General features: G+C 44.0%; 2 protein-coding genes across 7 annotated transcripts in view; one reads left to right on the top strand and one right to left on the bottom strand.

Moving 5' to 3' along the window:
- Window positions 1–3,302: 3,302 nt before the first annotated feature.
- On the top strand, window positions 3,303–6,760 carry ATP5PO (ATP synthase peripheral stalk subunit OSCP). Its single transcript, XM_074858266.1, has 7 exons — window positions 3,303–3,432; window positions 3,618–3,668; window positions 3,784–3,894; window positions 4,252–4,381; window positions 4,500–4,612; window positions 6,182–6,268; window positions 6,581–6,760. The coding sequence occupies exons 1-7, from the start codon at window positions 3,406–3,408 to the stop codon at window positions 6,692–6,694; spliced, it is 633 nt and encodes a 210-aa protein (XP_074714367.1). The 5' UTR covers window positions 3,303–3,405; the 3' UTR covers window positions 6,695–6,760.
- Window positions 6,761–7,584: 824 nt separating this feature from the next.
- ITSN1 (intersectin 1) overlaps window positions 7,585–23,517 on the bottom strand; it is a 148,398-nt gene continuing 132,465 nt past the window's right edge. For all 6 annotated transcript variants that reach the window (XM_074858259.1, XM_074858260.1, XM_074858263.1 and 3 more), the window contains 8 exons: window positions 23,403–23,501; window positions 22,394–22,561; window positions 20,520–20,732; window positions 19,822–19,943; window positions 17,716–17,798; window positions 17,533–17,616; window positions 16,932–17,105; window positions 7,585–15,991 (listed from right to left, as the gene is read on the bottom strand). In XM_074858259.1, the coding sequence (XP_074714360.1) occupies window positions 15,843–15,991; window positions 16,932–17,105; window positions 17,533–17,616; window positions 17,716–17,798; window positions 19,822–19,943; window positions 20,520–20,732; window positions 22,394–22,561; window positions 23,403–23,501 (1,092 nt within the window). In that variant the 3' untranslated portion in view covers window positions 7,585–15,842. The remainder of the gene's footprint in view (window positions 15,992–16,931; window positions 17,106–17,532; window positions 17,617–17,715; window positions 17,799–19,821; window positions 19,944–20,519; window positions 20,733–22,393; window positions 22,562–23,402; window positions 23,502–23,517) is intronic.

Below are 23,517 nucleotides of genomic sequence, written 5' to 3'. Positions count from 1 at the left end.
GCTTCTACTCTGAATTCCCCTAACCATTTTTGTGGTTTTACAATCATTCTTTCAAGTTTGGAGAAAAAAAGAAATGTTTGTCTGTCCCCTGCCACTGAGTGAAAAACCCTTTTCTTAATGAGAAAATGAGTCAGGTCTTCCCTAAGCAGCAAAATTTTAGCAGGTGGGTCACTCTGCCTGTAAATGCTTAGTCCCCAGGGAGCCAGCATGACAGAGCACTTGAACTTACCTGCCCGAGTGGAACTGCTTATGGAGCAGAGGTATGGAAAACAACCAGGTGAATTAGATTCAGCGAGCGTACCAAATGTTCCTGCGGAAGATAAAGGGCAGCCCCTGGGAGAGGAAAAAAACCCAAAACAAAACAAAAAAAACCCCCAACAAACAAAAACCTTCATCAGCAGCTGCAGGAACAAAAACACAGTAGCTATGGGGAGGTGAGTTGGGTCATAGCTTTTCTGTGCCACAGTCTCTGAGCTCAACTTGAGCACCATCAGAGGAAAACTCCTCCACTTCTTGTAAATAACATAAACTTTTTACAGAGGTCAGGAACTTGTTTGCAACTACACCCTGGCTCCTCTGGGACTCTCCCATGCCGAGTCTGGGAATCCTACCCTCAGCCAAAGGGAAACAGCCGGGTGCAATTACTGACTAGCAGGTGCAGAACAGCATTCAAAACAGGCCAAAAGCTCATGTTTCAGGTGAATTGCGTGGTGAGGGAGAAAAGTATTCTGTGTTTTCAGCATTGCTTAAAAATTGTGTGTCCCTAGTATAATTACTAGAGTTCTTTATGAGTGGTGGTTTTGTTGTTTTTAAAGGAGCTGGCCATAGTCTGGTGGAGGGTAAGTTTGATGTTTCGTGGTGCTGACCTGATATGCCCTCATGACTGTGAGGACCCCAGATGCGTTGTTACAAACCTCATCTCCTTTTTACCTCCACATATGACAAGTTCTTTGTGGAATGGCCTAAGTCTTGCTACAAGTTTTATGACACCTCATGCAGCTGGGCCCTGATCAAAACCTATCCCCACCACTACCACAGTTGAAGAATCATCACATTCTTTCTGGAGACATAAACATGCTGATTACAGTGAACTCTGTGGCTGTTATGCCTGTGTGAAGTCCATGTGTCTTCAATATAAGCACAAGGGTGTGTCTAAATGTATCTAAACTCAGACCAATTATTTTCAAGATTTCTCAATAAAAGGAACATAAAATCTGTTTTGCATTATTTCAGTTCTACTCTGTCTCAACAGGAGAAAAATATGATGTTTATAATATCACATTTACTAAGAATGAGTACTTTAAGGTTACAATCCTACAAGCACCAGAAGTGAATGTTCTTCCAGGTGTTTCTCATGGAAGAGCTTGTAAATGTTCAAGTACTCCCTAAGTAACCCAGTTGAAACCAGGGACAGAGGTAAATGTCAAATAATGAGTGACTGGCGGTATGGGGTGTTTAATTGCTTTGTAGGAAGAAAAAACTCCTAAAAATTCCCATATAATGGTGATGGAGGAATCCATTATTATAACATATACAAACACAAGAACAAGCTTTATCAGGATTTAAATTTTCCTTTCAGTATAAGGCATAAAGGTACAAACTATTTATCACCTGTGGGATTTTACATGTCTAAAATTAACCTGTGAGAGGTGTTCTGATTTTAATTCTTGAAAGCACTATCAGGATGTGACCCAATCCCTGGTTCATTAAAATAAGCTCAGCTATCAGTGATTTGACTGGCCTCAATAAATCAGAGTTTCTGTGTATTAGAATGCCACAAGATAATAAAGTGTTTCAGAATTACACTAAAAAATCTGGGAAATGGAATCCCACTTCAAACAAATCCATTCTCCGCACCATTCCAAAACTTCAGTGCATGCACATTATCACCAAAAAAAAAAAAGAAAAAAAAGTATTTTTGCTAAAGAAAAGCAAAGATTTTTAAAATATATTTAATATGCTTTTCTTAGTACTGTAGTTATTAAAATTATTGAGAAGCATGATGTTATGTCAGGATTAAACCCGTCATGGACTATACTTGTGCCTTTGAATGCCACCACAGCAAATGCAGCCAGGGATAGAAGAGGGAACTAAACGCCGACATCCAGAATAAAGCCTGTTGGTGATACTGTCATTTCTGGTGGGACAGTAAACTGTATTTCCTGAAGAGCGTTAGTCTAATTCTCTGTTTTTGACATAGCTGAAGCGATCATTTCGCTTTCAATTTGTAGCAACAGCAACATCTAGTGCTTGAAGTCTGCCCTGCAGGCTTCATGCAGCATGCTTTTCATTAACGCCATGCTTTGTATTTCAATAGCAGCGCCCATCTGAGCTACTCACACCACAGAAAATAATTACCCAAACGTGGTAACAGCTCTGCGAAGCAGGCGGGCGGTTTACCTTCTCTTACAGAAAAGATGGAAGAACTAGGGAGAGAAAGAGGTTAACCATTCAAGATAGTTCAGTAGTAGGCAGGACCTGAGTGAGTTGCTCAAGGTCATACAGAGACTGACAAAGTCAGAGCTGCCTGCCCTATGCTTTACCTGGAAGACTGTGTCTTTGCCCCAGGAGACGTTTGGATCTAGTTTATCCGAGGGGAGGAAATAGCTCGTTGCGTTTCAGAGGTAGTTTCACTGTGTTAGAGGGCAGCAGAAATGTCTGGGAGGAAAGCACAGCTGGCATTTTCTCTGTTGAAGAACTCATGTGCCGCTTGCTCTCCTGGTGCATCTGAACGGAGAGATGTGCATGGCTGTGTGAATTACAGGACCCTTACACAGGAATGTGAGAAAGGGTGGTGGGTTATGGGGTGAGACACCCCCTGGGGAGCCATTGCCCTGGTCACTCTGGTCCTCTCCTGAGCCCCGCACCACCGGACTCTGCCTGAGGACAGCCACCTTCACCACCAGGGTGTGAGAAAAGGCAACGAGGGGGGGCGCTTCAACTGGAGCTCCAGTCCCAGGGGCTCCGCTCCCGTTTGCTTCACCCAGGGCCCGAGCCAAGCAGCCGTTTCCCGCGGGAGGAGCGCCGGTGCGCCGCAGCCCGTCGGTGGGGCCGGACATCACCCCTTGGGCTGACCAGGCGGCTTGGGGCGCCTTAGCGCTCGGCTTCCGCCCCAGCTGCCAGCAGGGCCTGGCGAGGCAGCTCTGAGGGCGCTGGGGAGAGCGACACCGGGCAAGGCGGGAGGGGAGGCGCGGGCCGCATTGCCTGCCCGCCCTCAGGAACTACAGCTCCCGGCAGGCAGCGCGCGGCGCGGCGGGAAGGGCCCTCCCGGAGAACTACCTGTCCCAGTGCGCCCCGCGGGGCGGGGAGGGCGAGGCCGGGGCGGCCGCCGCGCCTGCGGGCTGCCTCACCGCCGGGACCGGACCGGCCTCCGCTGTGACCTCGAGCGGCGGGCGGGCAGGCAAGATGGCGGCGGCGGGGTTCTCCCTGAAGGTGAAGTGGCGGGGGGGGGGGGGGCGGCGGCTCTTGGGGGGTTTTGGAGGGGGGGGAGGAAATGGTGTGTCGCGCGCGCTCCCTCACCCGCCTCCCGCGCCCGGCGCGGGGTCTCGAGCGGCGCGCGCCTCCGTCCCTGAGGCGGGGGGGCGCGTCTCGATCCCGGCCCCGTGATGCGCCCGCAGGTGCGGCAGCTGAGCACGTCGGCGGCGAGGCCGGTCTCCAGGCTGGTCAAGGTGAGGGGGGACGGGGGCGGGTCACTGGCGGGGCCGGCCAGCGGCGGGTGGCCGCCGGCTCCCCCGGCGGGGTGCCGGCTCTCAGCGCCCGCCCGCTCTCTCGCTTCCCCCCCAGCCCCCCATCCAGGTGTACGGGCTGGAAGGGCGCTATGCCACCGCGCTGTACTCCGCCGCCACCAAGCAGAAGAAGCTGGACCAGGTAGAGAAGGAGCTGAGCCGAGTGTGGGTAAGGTGTTGCACAGCCTGCGCTGGCGCGGGGGTTTGGGAGCGGTGGGGGTTTGAGGTGGGCTCGGCTCTTGCAAGCTGTGAGACCCCGGCTTGCAGCTGGCCTGGCGGGCCTGCTGCCTGCGCTGCGCCCCCAGCGTCAGGCTGCTCGGAAGTGATACGGGAGGAGCATGAGCTCTGAAAGAACCATACTGTAAATGAGGTACGCTTGGAGCTGCCATTTCACTTCCCATCCGCTTCAGACCTCTTCATTCTTACTCAAGGAATGACCGTGTTGCCTGCCTTGGGTAGGCCAGTTAGGCCTTGTAATGCCTGGAAAACTCCTGGCCTTTATCACGTTGTTTGTGTATCCTCTTAGACTCTCTTGAAGGACCCCAAGCTATCCAGTGTTGTTATGAACCCTCACACCAAGAGCACAGTTAAACAAAAAGCTGTGAATGATGCCTTAGCAAAAGAGAAGATGTCTCCAATTACTGTCAACCTGATGAGTGAGTAACCATTTGACTTCAGAAAAACATCTGAAAGGCTCCCTGTTATTACTGTTAGCTAATCAAATCTGCTTCTAGCGGGTGCTTTAAACCCTTTCAATGCATCTGCGTCTTCCAGATTTGCTTGCTGAAAATGGTCGCCTGCGTTACACACCAGACATTGTTTCTGCCTTTGGGAAGATCATGAGTGCATACCGAGGAGAAGTGCTGTGCACAGTCACCACTGCACAGGTGAGTTCAGAACCTCTAGATCGAGCGTAACAGGTAGCGGTAAAAAAGGCAAACTTCTTTAGCTTAATTTTGCTCTCTCTACTTTTAGAACTTTCTATATGAGTAGTGAGGAAACATCTCTACCAAGATGAAAGTCTTTCTGCAAATAGTTTTTTGATATTCAACAATTATTCATCAGAAATTAAACTCGTTCCTCCTATTTCAGCCTTCCTCTGTGTGAACCCGGTGGCTGATAAAAGTCAGCCTGGTCTGCAGATACAGCTGCCCCTGTTCTTATTTCTGTCATCAGGATCATACAGATCAGGTCAGCACTAACAGATGAGCCTTTAGCTAGAGCAAGGCGGGTACCTGACAGGACTGAGAATGCCTGTGGTGCTTGGTGCTGTGCTTCGTGGGGAGCAGCTGCCTAATTCCCCGCCTGCAGTGATCAGGACAAGCGACTAACTGAACCTGTAGGAAGACTTTTTAAAAAAAGTAGCAGACAAGCAAGCCTGGCTCAGGAAGGTGAGAGGGAAGATGGTGTCTCCATGAGCTGTAAATGTTGGGTTGGAGACATGGTGGTTCTGGCACTTAGTAACTTCTTTGTTAATGGATCCATGCCCAGGTCTGTTAGAGCGGGAAGCTGGTCAGCGAGATATGGAATGTAAATCTATAGATAGCCCGTGTGTCAGCTACAGCAGACTGCCTACCTGGACTAACTAGTCTGATCCACTTCAGATGAACTGGCTCCCTGTAGGCGGTGAGCACAGATTGTCAGTCTAGGTGGTAGCCTTCAGGGACACGTGGACTCACAAACCTATGCAAACCTTTCCACAGTTTTTCCTAAATGTTTCATACATAAAGTTGCTTTCTTGCTGCTTTTTGTTGATGTTGGTTTCTTTTGGCTCTCAAACGATTAGCTATTAAATAGAATTTATTTAAATTGCCAGTAACATAAATCCACGACTCTTCGGTGAAGTCCCTTTTGTTTCTACCTTATTGATATCTAAGTGATTTCTAGGGATAGCAAGGACAGATGCACAGTATCTCTCCCGCAGGGCTGCAGAGTTCTTCCGTGGCGGTGAAGAGAGGCAGCCTTGGCCAGGAGCACTCTGCAGGCTGCAGCAGGGCCGGGAGCTCGATGCCAGTGTCCTCAGTCACTGCCCAGTGCTTTACAGGAAACAGTGTTTCTAATCAAGCTGATGATCTTAATTGTTAGAAGCAGCAAAATTAATCTTTCCTTGTATAGCCTGAACGCTGCTGTGAGGCAGATCTCAAGGTTTTCCATTGAGTGCTTACTTTAGCAAGTAAGGATTCCTGACGCCATCTGAAGATGTCGGCATAGAACTTTTGCTGGGAATCTGTGCACAAATAACCCAATGTTTTATGAAACCAGGAGGACACAAAGTGACTGACTGCTCTTTCTGTGCTGCTTTTTGGTTATTCCTGCTCAAGAAGACTGCTTAATCTGCCTTCCTGGTGCAAGTGTCTGTCTTTAGAAGAATCTGAATAGAAAATGAGGGTTCTTGTTAAATCATTTGAATGTTTTCAAGTCCTTCATTTTCCTTATCTTCTGTTCATATTTTTCAGCCCTTGGATGATACCAGCCTTACTGAGCTAAAAAGTGCTCTGAGTGGATTCTTGGCTAAGGGAGAGGTCTTGAAGCTGGAGACCAAGGTCTGGATTTTTGATTTGTAAATAAATTTCATCAGGTTCATGTTAAGATGGGCTTCTGTCTCACTGATCTTTTAAAAAAAAAAAAAAAAAAAATTTCCTGAATCCAGTTGCTCTATTACATAGTTCTGTGCTTTCTTGTAGACCTGATGATGCTTTAATTACTAAAATCTTAACTTTGGAATACAGAGACTGCAAAGTTACCTTTAAAAAGTCTCTCTTAAAAGCTTTTTTCTTTTATTACTAGTGTAAAAGTTATATACTAGGCTAACAAATTTTTGCTAATAGAATTTCTGTTCAATGTTTCTTCTTTAGACTGATCCATCAATCCTTGGTGGCATGATTGTCAATATTGGGGAGAAGTATGTGGACATGTCAACAAGGTCAAAGATCCAGAAACTCACCAAAATCATGAAAGAGACTGTCTAGCAAGCTGTGCTAGTAATTCACAATGAAATCTGTCAGATGGAAACAATAAAATTATTTCTCCGTGAATAGATGGTGTGAAGTATTTTGATTCAGGAAACGGCACTGAGTGTGAAAGATGGTGAAGCTGCAGTGAGTTTCACTTAGTTCCCACTGACACAGCTTGACAGTCTGGCTCACCCTGACTGCAGGTGAATGGTGCTCTGAAGGAAATGGAGAATAATGCTCTCAGAGCTGATAAATGGGGTCACTGCTGCTGACGTGCTGTCAGTCTCCAGGGAAAGCTTTTGCTCAGGATACTGTCAGGACAGTGGAGCAGAGCTAGACAAAGGGACCACTGCTTAACAGGATACCAAGGGTATTGCCTTCAGGGCAGCTGGCCAAATTTAGTAATTATTAACAAAAATTAGGGGAGAGATCAGCGTGGGACTTCCTGTGTTCTCGGGCAGCAGAGCCACAGGTGGTCACTGACAAGCTGCGTACCCACTGGCAGGCCTGGCCGCAGGGCGGGGCCTGGGCCGAAGCGGTGGTACGCACTGAGTAATGGCACTTGGCCTATTGAGCAAGTGCCCTTTGTTGGGGGTTTTTCGGGGGTGGGTGGTTTTATCAGTATGAGTTTTTGGTAATTTATTTTTGATGGCTGGCAGACTATAGATTTGGTCAACTATCCAATTTTCAAACCTGAAAAAAATGCCAACAATGCGTTACGGAGATGAAACATGGCGTGTGCCAGACATTAAATGCTGGTAAGTTACTTCCCTGCTGCTAGGTCTATCACTTTGCTTATACCTATGTACTCCTTTTGTCAAAAATTCTCATCTGGAGATCTATTTCAGGTATGTGATGGCACATCACTCTTCTTCAGTGCTTCTCAAGAATGTAACAGGACACAGTTAAACTTTTTAAAAACCTGGATTTATTCTTGCATAATTTCACTTGCACAGCCACAGTCTCATCTGTGTCAAACAAATTGCACAGCCTAAAACTGTATCAGCAGTTTCCACTTCAGTGACTGCAGTCTGGGAAGCAGCACAATTCCTCACACAGGCGAACACATTTTAAGGACTTATGCTTAATTGGATTGTGTCTGTAAATAGAATTATTTAACCAAGTGTGGCTCAGGAAACAACACATTCGCAGCAACCAAAGTACAGTTGAAATTTTCTTACGAGAAACAGTGGTGTCTGATTCATAATTATTCATTATACCTATTAAGAATGCTTTAAGAAACCAAAAGAAGCCAGCTTCACAGTATGAACATTTTACTGTAGAATAGTTAATGTGATGTGAATGGACAATACAAATTAATTCTATTTCCTCTGAAATAAAAAAAAGTAACTTTTTCTCCTATTTGACCAGATCTTATTTTATAATGCCTTTGTATTTTTTAGGATCATATGAATACTACAGACAGTACAATCTTCCTTTTTAAGGAAAACCAAAAAAAGGAAACTAATTGATACCATTTGTTTGGCAGCAAAAAGTGCACTAAAAAGTAACACACCACCCGTGGGGAGGGAGATTCCCCAATTCTAAGTATTAACATTGAAAAAAAATACCATGGGTATGTTTTTCTTCAACAATTTACCAACACGAAGTAGAAATTACCTGTTACACCATCTGCAAAGGCTGCCTGAATCTAAATTCCTTTTCAGCGACTTAAGGTCTAGAACAGGGTAACTCTGCACAAGTTGTTAACAAAGCCAGAGCCTTCTGGAAGAACCATGGCGGGGGGGCTAGGGGTTGTCATGCCACTGGGGGAGCATGTACCTGCGGCGGTGGCTTTGCCATGGGCCTCGCCTAAGTGGAATGGATGCATGTGGTGCAGGAGGGGTGGTGCAGGTCCCTCCGCCCCAGCGTGACATTTCAGGCCTGGGTGAGCGTGGTGGCACAAACCTAGGAGAGCCTGAAAGACACAGTGAGATGGGGCAAGAGGGAACGAGAGTGGGGGCAGCAAGTTGGCCAAGCACCAGGACCAGCGCGATGGTCCTGCACCCAACCTTCCCTCTTCCTCCTGGCAAGAACAGGTTACACTGTAAGGGCCTTCTCGTGGAGCACCCACCACAGCCAGGGGGAATTTCCCTTCCATTCCATCACTGGATGGACACCCACCCATGTTGGGTTTTTTTTGGGGGGGTGGGGGGGGTGTTCAGAGACCCTGCTGCTCTGCCCCTATTTCTTCCCTTTTTCCCCTACTCCCCTGCATGCCAGCCCTCCCCTTTCACCTACGCTCACTGCGGTGGCAGGAGCTGCTGCCTGGGGGTCTGACAAGGGGTCTCAGAGGAAGCACCAGCTCCCTTCACTTGCCCAACACTTTAAGATCCCAGAACTGACCACTAAATCCAGGGTTAGTGACACTTTTGCAGCTTTACAAGCAGCACGAGGAATTCATGACAGTCGCAGCAGAGCCTTTGACAACTATATCAAGCAACTAGGCTAGTTTAACATATTCTTACTGCAGTTCTTTATTCTTTTAAAATAGGTCCTAAATATGTCCTCCTATGTACAGAAAAATAATTTCCCAAGGACAGTCCTTGTTTTAAAATATTTAAATGAACAAACAAAACTAGGTGCCTATGAACACTTTTCTGTTAGATTTACTCAGTATTTGACAATGACAACATAGCTGTGTTTTTATATTATATATACAAATAATCACATATATATATAAGCATGTATTTAACTATAGATACATCAATATGTATGTAGCACAAGAGTGTTGGGGCTAAACGAACACCAGGATACATGTGGAATGTACGTACAGAGCAAACCCATCAAAGCTACGGTGATTTAACCTGATTCCCAGCTTTTCTGTGTTTCAAGGGGTTTGGCTGCTGGATTTGTATAAACTGAAATATCACAGTGGCAAGCAGAGCAGTATGAAACTAGACACCACTGTTGCAGTAAAAGTCTGGACTTGTCACATTTTAGTTTTGAAAATGTATTTAATAATATTACAAAAGCTGCATTACTCACAATGTTTCCCCCCCAACCCTACTCACATGTAACAAAAAGTGATTTATTTTTAAAGGGTAAAAAAATTGTAAAATGAACATTTAAAAAGTTCCCTCATAAAAACTCATGTTGAGAAAATACAGAATAATTAAGTGCATCTAGAAAAAAGTTGTAATTTATTAGTTATTTGGCTTAGTGTCAGCTCAGTGACATGCTCTGTCTTTCAAGGTGCCCAGGTCAACTCACCAGCTGTGTGCAACCTCCCAGGGCTTTACAGACTGGCTTTCTACCAGCACTATACTTGGCAAGGTACTTGGTATTTCCGAGGCCAAGGTCAGCCTAGTGGTTTTTTATTTGACAGTGTTTCCAAATGTGTTGTCATCTGTAAGTATAAGAATTATGATTTGCCCAGTAAATACAATTCTGGAGGGTTTAGTGTCTAAAACCACTTTCAGGAAGATAAGGAAGACAGATCCCTCTGCAAAGACTATAAACTACTTCTGTATTTTATCTTGACTGTTTGATGCTCTATTGCAATCTTCCAATCCTTACAGAGCTTGAACCAACTTCATAATGTAGGTTCTACATTATTGAAGCATTTTGAATTCCTCCATGTGTCCCCAGCAAAGCACGTACACACCTGGCTGGCTTTACATATGCCTTTGCACTGAATTGGGGCACGAATTAAACATCTGCTGAAGTGCTTCACTGAGTGAGGGGCTGCAGTGCTGTGGCAGAGGTGGCAGCTGCCAGATGAGCTGTGAGGGAGAAATGTGGAAAGGGGTCCCTAAACCAGCACTGCTTCACACAGCTGAGCTTTGGGAGTTAGGGTTAAGGGAAGGAAAAAGTGATGCTTTCCAAAAGACTTAATTAATTACAGGACAGAAGCACCAGTTACTCACCACATGTACACAGAAGAAAAACCTAATGGGACTGCAACAGAGCAAGGCAGCGAGATGAGGTGAGATATGTTTCCCAGTCCCCTGCTGCATTTGTTCATGCAACAACTCAGCCGGTGTTAGGCTTGGAGGGAGCCAACAGGCTCAGCAGGTGGAGAAAATCATGGCCTGGAGGGGACCTGGGTGGTCTCCAACATGAGCCTCAACCCTCCAATAATGGCAATGAACCAGAGGCTATGGGCTCACAGCACGGGCAGCGGGAGCTCAAAGCCTGGCACTGATGGGAAGGACGGGACAGATGTGTGCTCAGGTGGCAGGCTGGACCCCTGAAAGGGGGAGAGCTGAACCTGCCCTGCGTGTAATGACTTCCAGCTGCACCTGACCAAGCACAGAGGAAAATTAGCTCAGGTGGTTTCCCTGAGAGGCATCTCTGAAGGGCTGACTCCTGTCCACAGGGAGAAAACACTCTCCAGGCAGATCACAAGCCCAGGCTGATCCTTACTGCAATCAGAGCAATGATGGAGAGGTCCTAAATGGGGAGGGATACAGGTGAAAGGACAGACATCCACCCCGCTGATGTGTAACGGCATTACTGGCAAATACCTCATATGACTGTAGGCTGGGGGAACAAGTCCTTTGAGAGATAGAAAACTGGCACGTTGATGCTGGTGCAGCCAATTCCCTGTATGGAAAGGGCACGTACCCGCGTACCTCCTGGGTGGTCGTGAGAGCTGCCTGGATAGCACCAGGAAAGCAAAGAGCCTGACAGCAATGTTTACAAGCCTGTGAAGTCCTTGTGAAAGCATCTTGAAACAACACAGTGCCTGCTGTACCTCAGAGGTGTATCTCAGAAGGTAGTTCCTGGAAAGAGGAGTATAAGGGCTGTTACAATCACCAAAAAGTTCCACTTCTATAAAAAAAGTGCATGCAAACTCCTGCATAAATAGAGCTGCACTAAATCCAGTGTGGCTCTCCCAGGCTGAGGACAAACACATGGTTTGTTATTAATTACTGTTGTTACATTATGGATGCTTGGGCTCCTGGATAATTGAAGTTCTGATGTGAGACTGTGGATTTGACTCCCCTCACCCCCAAAAAAAACAAAATAAAAAAGATTCTTTTCCTTTCTCTTCAGTATCCTGTCCTGTCTGCAGCCACAACGATGCTGACATTCTGCCTGTTCCCAGCTACCAGCATCTTTCAAAAGCCATTTTAATACTTCCTAAAAGCGGTGTTGTTCCTTTCCAGTTTCTGACCCATTAACTCAGTTCTACTATAAGACTTAAAACCAAGAAAGTACTAGGGAAAAACACTCTTCTCCTTGTTAAAATTAATGTACCTATGGGAAAAATGTAATTCCCAGAATTACAGCTTGGAAACCAAACTACCAGTGCAACTTTTTCCATCGCATGTTTTCTCACAGCTGCAGATTTTGCTCTTTCTTCTCTCAGGGTTTTTTTCTCCCAGTTTATCCAAAGCAAGACCACTGTTTCAATGAAGGCAGTGAATGCATTAAAAAGTCACAGTACTATTTTTAGGGAGGCTTGATTGCCAGCCAAGGAGTTTGATGCTGAAGAATTACTTCTAAGCAAAATGTCTTCTCAAAAAAAGTAGAGCCTGCTTAAAGGCAGAAATGAAGCCCCGTCTTGAGGGCCAGTCCCAGTGGTCCATGTACCAGTTCAACTTCACCAGTGCCTCATTTTAAGGACAAGTAACGGAGAGACCTTGTACTTAGCCTCTCTACAAGAATGAATTTTACCAAAGCAAATGCAGACAGCCAGTCCCAGAACTCCACAATACACAGGTTTACAAACTCTGCATTTTAGTGGGGATGCTTATCTGCATGAATCTGCTCTTTCAATCCAAAATGTGATCAAGCATTATCTGGCTTCAATGTTGTTGTTGTGGTTGTTTTGCATAACATTAGGAACAGTTTACACACATCTTGACGGGGCTGGAAAGGGACCTGTGAGTTCAGGTGTGCTCCTTTATGAAGATATTCAGAGATCAATAACCAGCATCTGAAAAGTAGGGTCTACATAAATATAAGTATTCAATACCGGTAGCACAGACTAGCAGAGTTTGGCCTGACAGCCAGCACATGGCACTCATAAGAGGATGGCTTGACTTTCATATATTGTGGTAATGCCAGCTGACTTTCTAAAACACAGAAAGAAATACCCAACTTCCTAGGTATTGCTGTGCACCTCTCCCTTCCCCAAATGCTTCAGAACACAGGGTATTTAAACAAGCCTATGAGAGCTTGCAGTTTTCTCTATGAAAGCACTAGTAGGAATACAGCTAATGAGTCCCTTTTTTCAGTAAAAGGCCTGAGCTTTTACAGCATGAAGTGCTGGATGAGCAGGAGGTCTACGCAGCTATGGTGGGTAGAAAAGCAGAAACCCGTGGCCTGCGCAGCCGCGGAGTTAATGCAAAGCAATGTGCAAGGCTGTAGCATTCCTGAACAGGGAAAACCAGGCAGGATTCAATGGGTTCCTACGAACCTCTGGCTAACCCTGGTGAAAAGCAGTTCCACCTGGGAAGCCAACAGTGCCAGTGTGCTCCAGAGCACTGCGGGTGAGCAAGCGAGAAAATAGCCACATCCTGATGCACAGTCGGCTGGCTCTAAGGGTATATGTACGTCTGTCCTCGATGCACAGGGATTAGGACAGCCTTTCTCTTTAGGATTAGACCGATTATGAGGGATTCCTTAGATATCCGTGAGCCAAACCCCAGTCTTTCACCATCATCATCATGTTTGCGTAACTCCTATTGACATTAACAGGAGTTAAACACTGCTGTGCACCGAGGGTAAGTGGGAAATCACAAGTGATGGTGGTCGGGAAGGTGCTCAGTTCTGTTACAACTCCCCAAAATGGTGCAATCGTACATGCCCACGACAAGGGTCGCAATCTGAGAGGAGCCCTTGTGGCTAAGGGTCACCCACTTCTGACACCAGTTGAGTCTCAGAGAAAGGTGCAGCTCCTTGAGGCTCCCTTCAAAAACCTGGCCAGGATTTCTGCATTACACCCACGGTCTTTTCTGTCCTGTTTGTCTATTTAGTTGTTACTGTAATTCATGCTGGTGAAATGATACCATAAAAAAGTGATGCTACTTTTAAAACACTGAAATGCATGTTCACCATATTTACAGCTACTGAGTAAAATTAGGACAGCGATAAAAGGTTAGACAATGACATTTAATGTTACTCCATTAATAGATTTTATCACTTTTTTTATCCTACCACAACAATGTGTATTTTCATATACATTATATTTAATAAAATGTATTGATATGGAATTAGGAAAGCATGGGTTTAGTACTATTTACATATTTTAATTGAAACAATTTTCTTAACAACATTGAAAAATAGAAACTTAAAGTTCTCTTAATTGTGTTTTCAGCCAGTTAGTGGTAAACAAATGCATGCCTAGGAAGTTACACTCCCTCTAAAATGTGGTCAGTTGAAAGTTTCTAACTAAAGTGTGTATCTCTGTTTTGTTTCAAAAAATACATAAGTATGTCTGTCATTTCTGATACAAAATTCTACACTATCTTCAATAAATAAATAATAAAGCGATTCTGAAAAGTATGAAATGTAAACTTTGTTGTCCCTCCAACATACATATTTTTTTTCCCATTGCTTCAAACATTACAGTGGTCTTTTAGGAAATTATAATACACAGACACTTCCCAGCACAGTTTACACTTATTACCATACTGTATCTACCTATCTGTTATGAATATATCCTAATTTCCTAATGGAAATCAATAAGACTTGTAGTGCTAGAGAACACCGCCTATACAGGAAAGGTGGAAACCAGTACTGAAAGGACATGCAAGGAACACCAAAACCTAACATCAGGCTCCACAAGAACGTTCACATGCTACTGAAACAGGCTGACACCTCCCATTCGGAAATAAAGTCCTTACAAAAATACCAGTGTATGCATGATAGGTCATGAACAAAATGAATCCAAGCAGAACAAAGAGGAATTTTACTCTGAGGGGTCTATTCTCTCTCAAGTCCAGACTCAGCAAAGCACTTACGCATGTGCTCAAGGGAAACAAGACGTAAGTGCACGCTTAAAGCTGGGTGCTTTGCTGAACAGGGAAAGTTTGCTGGATGTGGGCCTATATGTGTGTATTGGTAGAGTTAACTGGATATATAAGCCCTGGTATTCCCCTAGATGACAAGTCTTTGGGGTTACCCACTCTGCACCATCACAAGCGCTCTGTTTCCGGTCGCATCCAGCATCGCTGCCACCGAACCTGCGATCACCCTGGCTTGCCACAAACACCTTGGTGAGCCACAGTATGCTGCTGCCCTGAACTCAGTAACACAATGTCGCACAGTTAGGCACGGTACAACCTGATAACTGGTCACCACTGATTGCTTTGCAAACTAGACTCTGCGGGGTAGAAATTAGCTTCCTGAGCTAGAGCCGGGATTTTTTTTTCTTCCTCGCTGCAGGCAACAGATCATCCATCTGCAGTCACACAATCAAGCAGCAGTAGTAAAGGAGTATTGAAGTGGTATAGCACAACATACAGCAGGGCTCTACGTTTAATCCTTCACTTACTGTTCGAACATTTACAGTCCTATAGCAAACAGCAACTTCCAAAGGTACCGAGTGGATGGACTCTTCTGGAGTGCAATTCATCTCTGTGCAGAAAGCCTGTACATAATTTATTTTCAGGGGTTTCAGGGGCAACGTGAGTCATGAAGTGGTATGTTAATAGAATCTTCTCTGTTTATAGATATAGACTATTTATTTTCTAAGTCTTTTCAGTACCAACATGAAGATCTTCAAAGATCTTCTTACTGCGTAACTGCTCCTTCCATTCACATTACATTTACACACCACTTTTTGCTGAGCAATAGGCACAGAATTCCTTAAGGGGGAAAACCCTGCAGAAAGCCTCCAAAACATACCAACATTGCCTTCTTCATGTAAATTAAAGAGTAGGGTAACTGGAGCAAGCACAGCAACCTATGTGGTTTGCCAGCCTTTCAGACTGGAACACAACGAACAACGAGGTTATTTCATAAACCCAAGAAACTAACGTCAAGTTCCACATAGAGAAATCGAGGGAGATCTCCTCACTAAATTGGGATTCATTTTTTCAGTGAGAATTATCAAGGCACAAAGATGCTCCTGTTTGCTTTGATAACCCTCTTATGTGTGAAGGGCAAGCAGTAGTTTCATACCACACCAGTAAGGATTTTGTGACAGCTTCTGCAGACACCTATTGGAGTGAACTCAGACTGAAACAAAACATTGGTCCCTTTCCTCCTAAGGCTCATCGAACAATTGCAGGTCTAGTCGGACGACTATCTCTCCTGTTGGGACTTCATGCAGAAGGAGACACTTTGTAACTGGTCCCTTTGAACCCTGATCCTTCTTAATGTCTGCCACACGGATCTCTGTTCTGCCCAAAAAGTCTGAAATGCAAAAAGACAGCATGCTCAGAAATGACACAACTGTTTTACATTACACCAAAATGCTAATTTGCAGAAGGAACTAAGCTTCCATCTATACATAGTGAAAGGAGAAAACAAGTTTTCAGTCCAACTATATTTTTGCAGTTGAAGGCGGCCAAAGGCTGCCAATCTGCATAGAAGAGGAATTTAGGTAGACCATATTAGACAGCAGCAGCACTAAAAAGTAAATGGTCCCATAAGGGGAAATATCCACTTTGTAATTCACAGCTGCCTTGCTCCAGTAACTTATTTATTTTATGATATGTCAGCAAAAAGGCCAAAGGCTGCTGCACAGTTCAAACTGAGTGTGAAGCCCTCTGGAGATGATAGAGTCAAGCAGTGCATCACACCAGTGACAAGGTCAATGGGCCAACCGGTACTGGCCACATGAATGACAGTCCTATCCCAATACTTCCTGAGAGATTGTGACTCCAAACTACACTCTTCAATGCTCCATATGCTCAACCCAGGTAGTGAAATAAGAATGGGTTAGGAAACCTGGGTTTATTTCTGCCACTGTTACTTACAGGAACTTGAAAATACTTCTCTTCCTCCTGCATTAATGTGTCCATTTGCAAACAGCATCCAGAGTTTTTTAAAGACACAGCAGAACTGCAAACCACACTTCAGTTGTCAACTTGCACAAGAAAGGAAACCCCACAAAAACAGAGAGAGCTTGATTTTTTTGTGCTGATACTAGCGTAACTTCACTGGGGAGCAATGGTGAGCAGGCTCCCAATATGCAAACGGGTTCAATATTAGGGTTGGAACTAGATGATCTTTAAAGGTCCCTTCCAACCCAAACCATTCTCTGATCCTATGATTTACCTCAGCAGGCATGCACCTCTTCAAAATGGGAGATTTGAAAATACCCTTGGAAGGGCGGCAGCCCCCTACGTACCATCTGGGGAGAACTGGTCCCTCTCGAACACTGTAATGCAGAGCACGTCCTGCTCGAGGTCTTTGATAAAGAACTGGCAGTTGGAGTTCCACTTTGGGTTGAGGGTGTCCTGTATCGTCTTGGTAATGTGGCACTGAGAGCCCATCGTCACCTCACAGTATGGGTTACTCTTTCCTGGGAAGATGGAAACAAACAGAAGAGTCATCATGGTTTTACATGTGTAATCTTCCTCCTAAATATCCTTCTCCTCCTACAGCCAATGGACAAGGGAAATACTGTGGCCTCACCATCATTATAATGAACAGGGACACAGTTCTGCAAGGCATTGAGCACCTTCCACTCTTCGTTTCAGAACTTTGTGGCTTATGATCTCTTATGAAATGCCTTATGTGGTGAAAACTAAGTTTGTCTGAAACAAATGCTTAATGCAGGATGACTGCATAACTACTACTGAACTGCACAAAATCACTTCCACATATTCTAAGTGTATTAAAACTGCTTCATTAAACAAAACCATGTTTTGTGTACTCCTTCAAAGTTAGTCTGACAAATAGGAATGTCTTCTTCACAGAGCATATTATGAAAAACCCAAGGCACTTACCATGGGACCTGCAAGGTTTTAGTTCAATGCCTTCAACAATATTCACCATCAACCTCCCAATGCCTGTTGCTCTTTGTGAGCGAACTGTGGTGAAACAGAAGAGGAGAGAGAAAAGTCATTAATATATTTCCCTGCCCATGGACTTTTTCACAAAAGATGAGATGCTTGCATCCCGTGCTGTACCTAGGTAGGCCTTTTCCCTCTTCTTCTTTTCAGTCTCTATGTAAAGTTCTGAAGCAGCTTTGATCTTCTGAACCCAGGCAGTCCTTCAGAAGGAAAGGAAAAAAAAAGTTGCAAAATACCATTTTCATTTTTCATCCCTGGAGCACAGCAGACAAAAGTAAAGCTGTCCCTCCTTCCCAAGCAAGGCTCTGGCCCCATCACAGGCTCTGCTACACTGAAGCTCTCTGCCTGGAGGAGATCTTACTCGAATTCATAGCACATTTACAGCTATGTTGCAGAGGTGGCCACTTTCCTTGACCCCTGAGGTTTCACACCAAAATTCTCCTGAGCCTCAGGACACATGAAGCATAACTCAGGGAGTACACAGATGATGAATGATCATGGTTCCCTACAGGCCCTTCTGGGAAATCATTTCATACTTAAGAGACTGAGTGGAAAGACTGACAGAGAAAACGTGTGGAAGGGGTGCCAAGGGACTTCAAGGGTTTAGAAGAATTGCTGTGACACACAAGAAAGGGAACCTGAGACCTGAGTCAAGGCAAAATGAGAGAATCTAGAAGTTGTGGATCCATTTCTGATTCCAAAATGAAGAGCTGCTGCTCTATAGAGCATTACAGCTACTTAGACTAGCCTGGATTTGGGTCTCAACACTCACCTATATTCTGTAAGGGAGTCGTTCAAGAAAACAAAACACTTAAGGACAATTCTGTTCCAACTCAGCCCTAACTGGTAAATGGCAGCTTCAGAAGCATACCAGGCCTTTGATCATAAAGGTCTTTTAAGATTAAATGGGCAAATTAATCACTCATCGATGCTAATGTTTTATTTCTGTTGCTCTTTGTTAAAAGCAAGTGAATGATGAAAACCTGGAGGTATCTCACCTAAAATGCTGCATTTATTTTGTAAGTAATTCTGGCATAAAAGAAAGTCAAAGGCTTTATCCTGTATAAGCAAAGTAGAGTGACCCAATTCGGATAGCAGTTCCAGTGAGTTCTCTCTATAGTGAATGGAGAGAGGCAGGCACCTCCAGAGGGCGTTCAGCATGTGAAGATCTGGCTCCTTCCACTGATGGCTCAGCATAGTGTGCCTAAGCACCTCGCTGAAGTTCCTTGAGCTAGGTAGGATGAATGCGGTGCAGAGTTTAGATGTTTCTGACTACCACTGTGAGTGCTCTGATGCAAAACAGATCATTATTGTTATAGTCTGAGTTGTGCAACAGATCCTAAGTTGAAAAGGCTGTGTCAATTTTCATCACCAAGGGTCTAACCACGATGCTCGTTCATTCTGTAACATAGAGGAACGGACAGCATCCCAAAGGACAAATGGGATCCATAAAAGTACAGTCTTTTGCAAGAAAAACTATGTGTATGAATAATAATGAATAACACTGTCAAGCAGGCAGGGAGCAAAGATGTTTTATATGTTTTCATGCATCAGAATTTTTAGGGGCCATACATTTGCAAGCTGGTATAACACAATGTCTATACTAGGGGGGAGAGGTTTGCTGAACTTTCAGCTTTCATTTTTTAATGAAAGTTATCTTTCAAGACCTTACATTTGTGTAGAGAAACCTTTTCAGTATAAGTCAGTGTAATCTTGTCTCCATAAGCTTGCCATGGATAAAAGTCACCAGATGAGGTTTTGAGGTTGCCATTCCTTTGACTGTTTCAGTCTAAATTGAACCAGATCAAAACTAACTGGGTTTAGTTTGATAAGTTTTTGCTTCAAGTTCTAATTCTGACCTGTTCCTCAATCTCATTTGACATACAGCCATACAAATGCTTGCACTGGCACAAACAAACAGATGCTAACATAAGGAGATAGGACTGCATCTTTTGGCTTCCTTACGCTAACATAAAAATATTGTGAAATATGACCTATATATCAGCCCTCCTAGCCATTTCACTGTTGGTCTTACTGGAATTCAGCAAACATCATTATTTCTCCGTCCTTTTCATATACTGAGTATCACCATATTCTCAAGCAGAAGGAATTCTCCAGTCTTGTAAAATAAACTACTTGGAGACTGCTATGCATGTGCACATCATATACATTTCCACCACATTTTTCAAATTCAGTACTAACATGGCCTATGCAGGTACTTACCTTTCATTAATGCTTTCAGCCCGGAGTGTATAGACTCTATCAATGTGGGAGATATGGAAGATGGGCTCATCTCCAGAAGGGTCTGTGGGTAATTTTACTAGTACCTCATTTAGAAAAATGGGCTGTAAAACATTAGGCAAAGCTAGAGTTCTACCGCACAATATCCGAACAGATGCATTCAACACAGAGCAATTTACAATAGATTTATCTTGTGCCTGCATTATCTTTCCCCTTCTGCCTGCCTCCCATCTTTCTTCAGATATGTAATTTTTAAAAATTTTCTTATTATCAAAGATATAGGTGCCTCCAGAGTCTGGGAACACTTCTCCTGAAGTAAGCAAGCAGCCTCATGAAGCATAGCAATTTCTCCTTTCCTACGAAGAGCAGCAAATACTACTGTCCCCATCATTCCCTGATACACATGACCTCTTGTTGAAGAGGTTATTTTAGCAAAATTTCAAAAGCATCTTCTCTTATCTTGCTAAAGCAAACAACCAGCTTTCTCACCATCAGTCCCTGAAATCCTCATGTACTGGTTTTGGCTGGGATAGAGTTAATTTTCTTCACAGTATGCCAAAGCTTTCAAGCCTCTTCTCTATAAAAGGCTATTGCCCACACACCCAGTATGGGAGCTGCTGCCTGCTATACGCACTTTTAGCCTATAACCATCTTAGTCGCCATTTAAGAGCAGTACTTACAGTTTTGTACATTTTGTATTGCAGATTAGACTTGGGGCTGAAGACCTTGTCTGTGCCAGAAGAGCCAAGAGGTTTTATGATCTGAGTGAGGAGGAGGAAATCGTTGAACAGAAAGCCGTACAGTTCCTTGTTACTCTTGGCTTTATAGAGTTTCCCACTGTGCAGAAACTTGCGTGGTCCCAAGCAGTTTGTAACAGAATTAAATACGAGTTGCTGCGAAAAGTAGAAGAAGAACAACAACGCACTGTATAAAGTAAAACAATCGAGGTTCCCCTGAAAGAGATCAAATACAGTTTTGAGTCCTGACATTGGTTTCAATTTGTGTCACAGGGATGATGAGCAATGTCTCTGTCTTGCGCATGATAAGCAGTGCAAGTCATAGAAAGGCTACATGAAAATTAACTTTAAGGCAGCCCATCAGTTGCACAGGGCACGACCTCGACAGTCAGAGAGAAGCCAAAAGCATTTGTGCCTCCTTTCCAGTCTCTCTGCCATGCGCATGCATCTCTGTGAGTGGAACTGAGCTGACAATGACTTGTCCTGGATTAGCAGTAGCTATGCAAATGGCCTCTCCAGACGCTGAGCTTTCTTAACAATGCCTGGATTTCTGAACTGTGTTTGAATTTCTTGCATTAAAACATACCAAAGGAATTCCAGATAGCCTGTCTTTGTGTACCCACTAGACCTGGAGTTAGAGGACAGCTGTTGACCACTGGCTGGAACTGGCAGAATTTAAGACTCATCTGAAGGTTGTTACCAGATGAGTAAAGGCTTGCCCTTTCCTAAAGTATCATTTTCAGGTTTATTTTCACTAGGTGATGGTATGTTTCCTGCCATCCTAGTTGGCTGGGCAGGTAGACCTGGAGTGGCTCCTTTTACAGATTAGAAACACCTCAGACAAAAAGCCGGGGGAAGCCTCGATTGTTCCTTGACACAGATTCAAGGCTGCTGCTATTGGCATTACTGTGTCAGCAAGCAGCCATTTGGTGTTTCAGGTATTTTTGGTGTTCTAGGGCCAGACATCATCTACAAAAAATAAAAGCAGCCATCTTCCTTCAGGCAGTAGTTCTAAGACAGCTGAATGTGTCTTTGATCCTTCTGACATTGTCATACATGTCTTTTCCCTGAAACAGTTAAATTTCATAAGATGAAATGCAATTTTTTTCAGTTTATAAACCAACCAGTGCTTATTTTTTTATCTTCTAGAGCTGAAAACTCAATAGATACTTTGAAAATCAAGTTATGATCTGTCTTCCTCTATTACCTTCATCAATAATAGGGAGGCCATCAAAATATCCTCCATCCTTTTGCAGGACATACCGACACAATATTTTCATTATAGTTTCAGTAGAGAAACTTAGCATATTACCTTAAAAAATAACATGTAATGGGGGGGCAGTGATTCCCTCTGTAAAGTCTTGAGACAGACTTGGTCAGTATTCTTGAGTTTTCAAAATGTATACAAAGTTTTATCACAAAAAATATTTTCTGCGATGAGTTTTACAGCACTCCAGGATGGTCAGGTATAACTTCAAGATGAGATACAGCAGTACAATAACCACTGTATTCTAAAGAGCTATGAAACCAGAAGGTTGTGGCTGAAAATTGCAGCACTGAACCTGGTACGAGTCCAGAGCCAGGCAACAAAAGCAGCATTTATCATACAGAAGGCAATAACACGAGCAGCAAAAAGAATCACATGCAGGAGTGAAAGAGAGCCAAAGAAAGATGAAGACAAAGGATTGAAGATTATATGACTTGATTAATTACACTGTTTGTCCCCTGATGCAGTGCCATAAGTGAGCCATGGTTTCTTCCCAACCGGTGGAGAAGTGCGCCCACATTTGCGTTACTCTAGATAGCACTTTGTTTACCTCCGACAGGCCTTCACACTGAACGTGAGCCTGGATCCACTCCAGCCTATCTGAATTTTCCTTCTCCCGCACGCCTTCATTTACTTGAGAACATAATTCTTCTGCTTTCTCAAGAGCATGCTTCAAGTGGCTGTGGTCAGGGTGGTTTTCAGGAGTGTTTTCTATTATCTACAGATAAATAAGATGCATTAGCCTTTTCCGTTACCTGCAGTTTAAAATGTACTCATAGTCAGCCCTATACTTCTGTTTTATTTCTTCATTTCATCAGAACCAGCCAGTATGTTCCAAAATTTCTTTTCCTCCTTGACAAACATGAAAAATAGGAGACAAATTCAGTCTCTTTGTGAACAGCTGAACTGAATGCCTGCCTGCAGAGCCTTTGCATCAGAACACCGCTCACTCTTCTGATGTAAGTATGCAAATTTCAGCTATATACAGAAATATATCCATGACTGTTTAAGGAATCTTTTAAATGCCAACATCCAATTTATAATTCTTTCCTGAGAAAGTCTTGGGCCAAGTTCAATAGCATTATTCAGGATGGTAAGCGTTAGGCAACAAATGAAAGTTAGGAAAGGGTTGTAAGTTATCCAGCAACATAAGCTGTGCAGTAAGGTAACTTGCAACAATTTGACATTCAGGCTTGCACACTGAATGTCATTTACCAGCCTATGGGAAGGGAATGACACTGTGGGAAAAGGCAAAGGTGAGCATAAGATTGATCCGTTACTACTATTGTCCGAATTTTAAAGTTTTCATTCAGCATTCACTGGCTTCTGGTTCTTTGTGTGCAAGTTTCACCTCTGTTTTTAATGGAAATACCCAGTCATTTTGCCGAAGCCAAATGAGTTACTGCATTTTCTCTAGCGTGATCAAATACAGAAGGATGTGTTCCCTAGCACATCAGATATCTAACAGTGACAACTCTTGACACAAATAGGGAAACTACCCTGTAATTAAGCTATAAGCAAAGCAGCATCAAAAATATAATCTTTGCAAAAGAACGTACATTTTTAATTATTAGTGGGTATCTTGTTACCCGTTGCATAGGCTTTAGTAGAAAACTTGATAGTGGCATTCCTTTACAGCGAGGATCCATTGCTAACCTCTGAAACATTAGAGAG

Source organism: Strix uralensis, chromosome 2, assembly GCF_047716275.1.
Source record: "Strix uralensis isolate ZFMK-TIS-50842 chromosome 2, bStrUra1, whole genome shotgun sequence".
Lineage (NCBI taxonomy): Eukaryota > Metazoa > Chordata > Aves > Strigiformes > Strigidae > Strix > Strix uralensis.
This window is presented reverse-complemented; position numbering and strand designations above follow the sequence as displayed.

Bases quoted from the DNA above. Each gene is read 5' to 3' on its own strand.
- ATP5PO (XM_074858266.1), top strand. From the start codon at position 3,406: ATGGCGGCGGCGGGGTTCTCCCTGAAG. The intron at 3,433-3,617 runs GTGAAGTGGCGG...ATGCGCCCGCAG, and splicing joins CGGCGGGGTTCTCCCTGAAG to GTGCGGCAGCTGAGCACGTC. The intron at 3,895-4,251 runs GTAAGGTGTTGC...GTATCCTCTTAG, and splicing joins AGGAGCTGAGCCGAGTGTGG to ACTCTCTTGAAGGACCCCAA.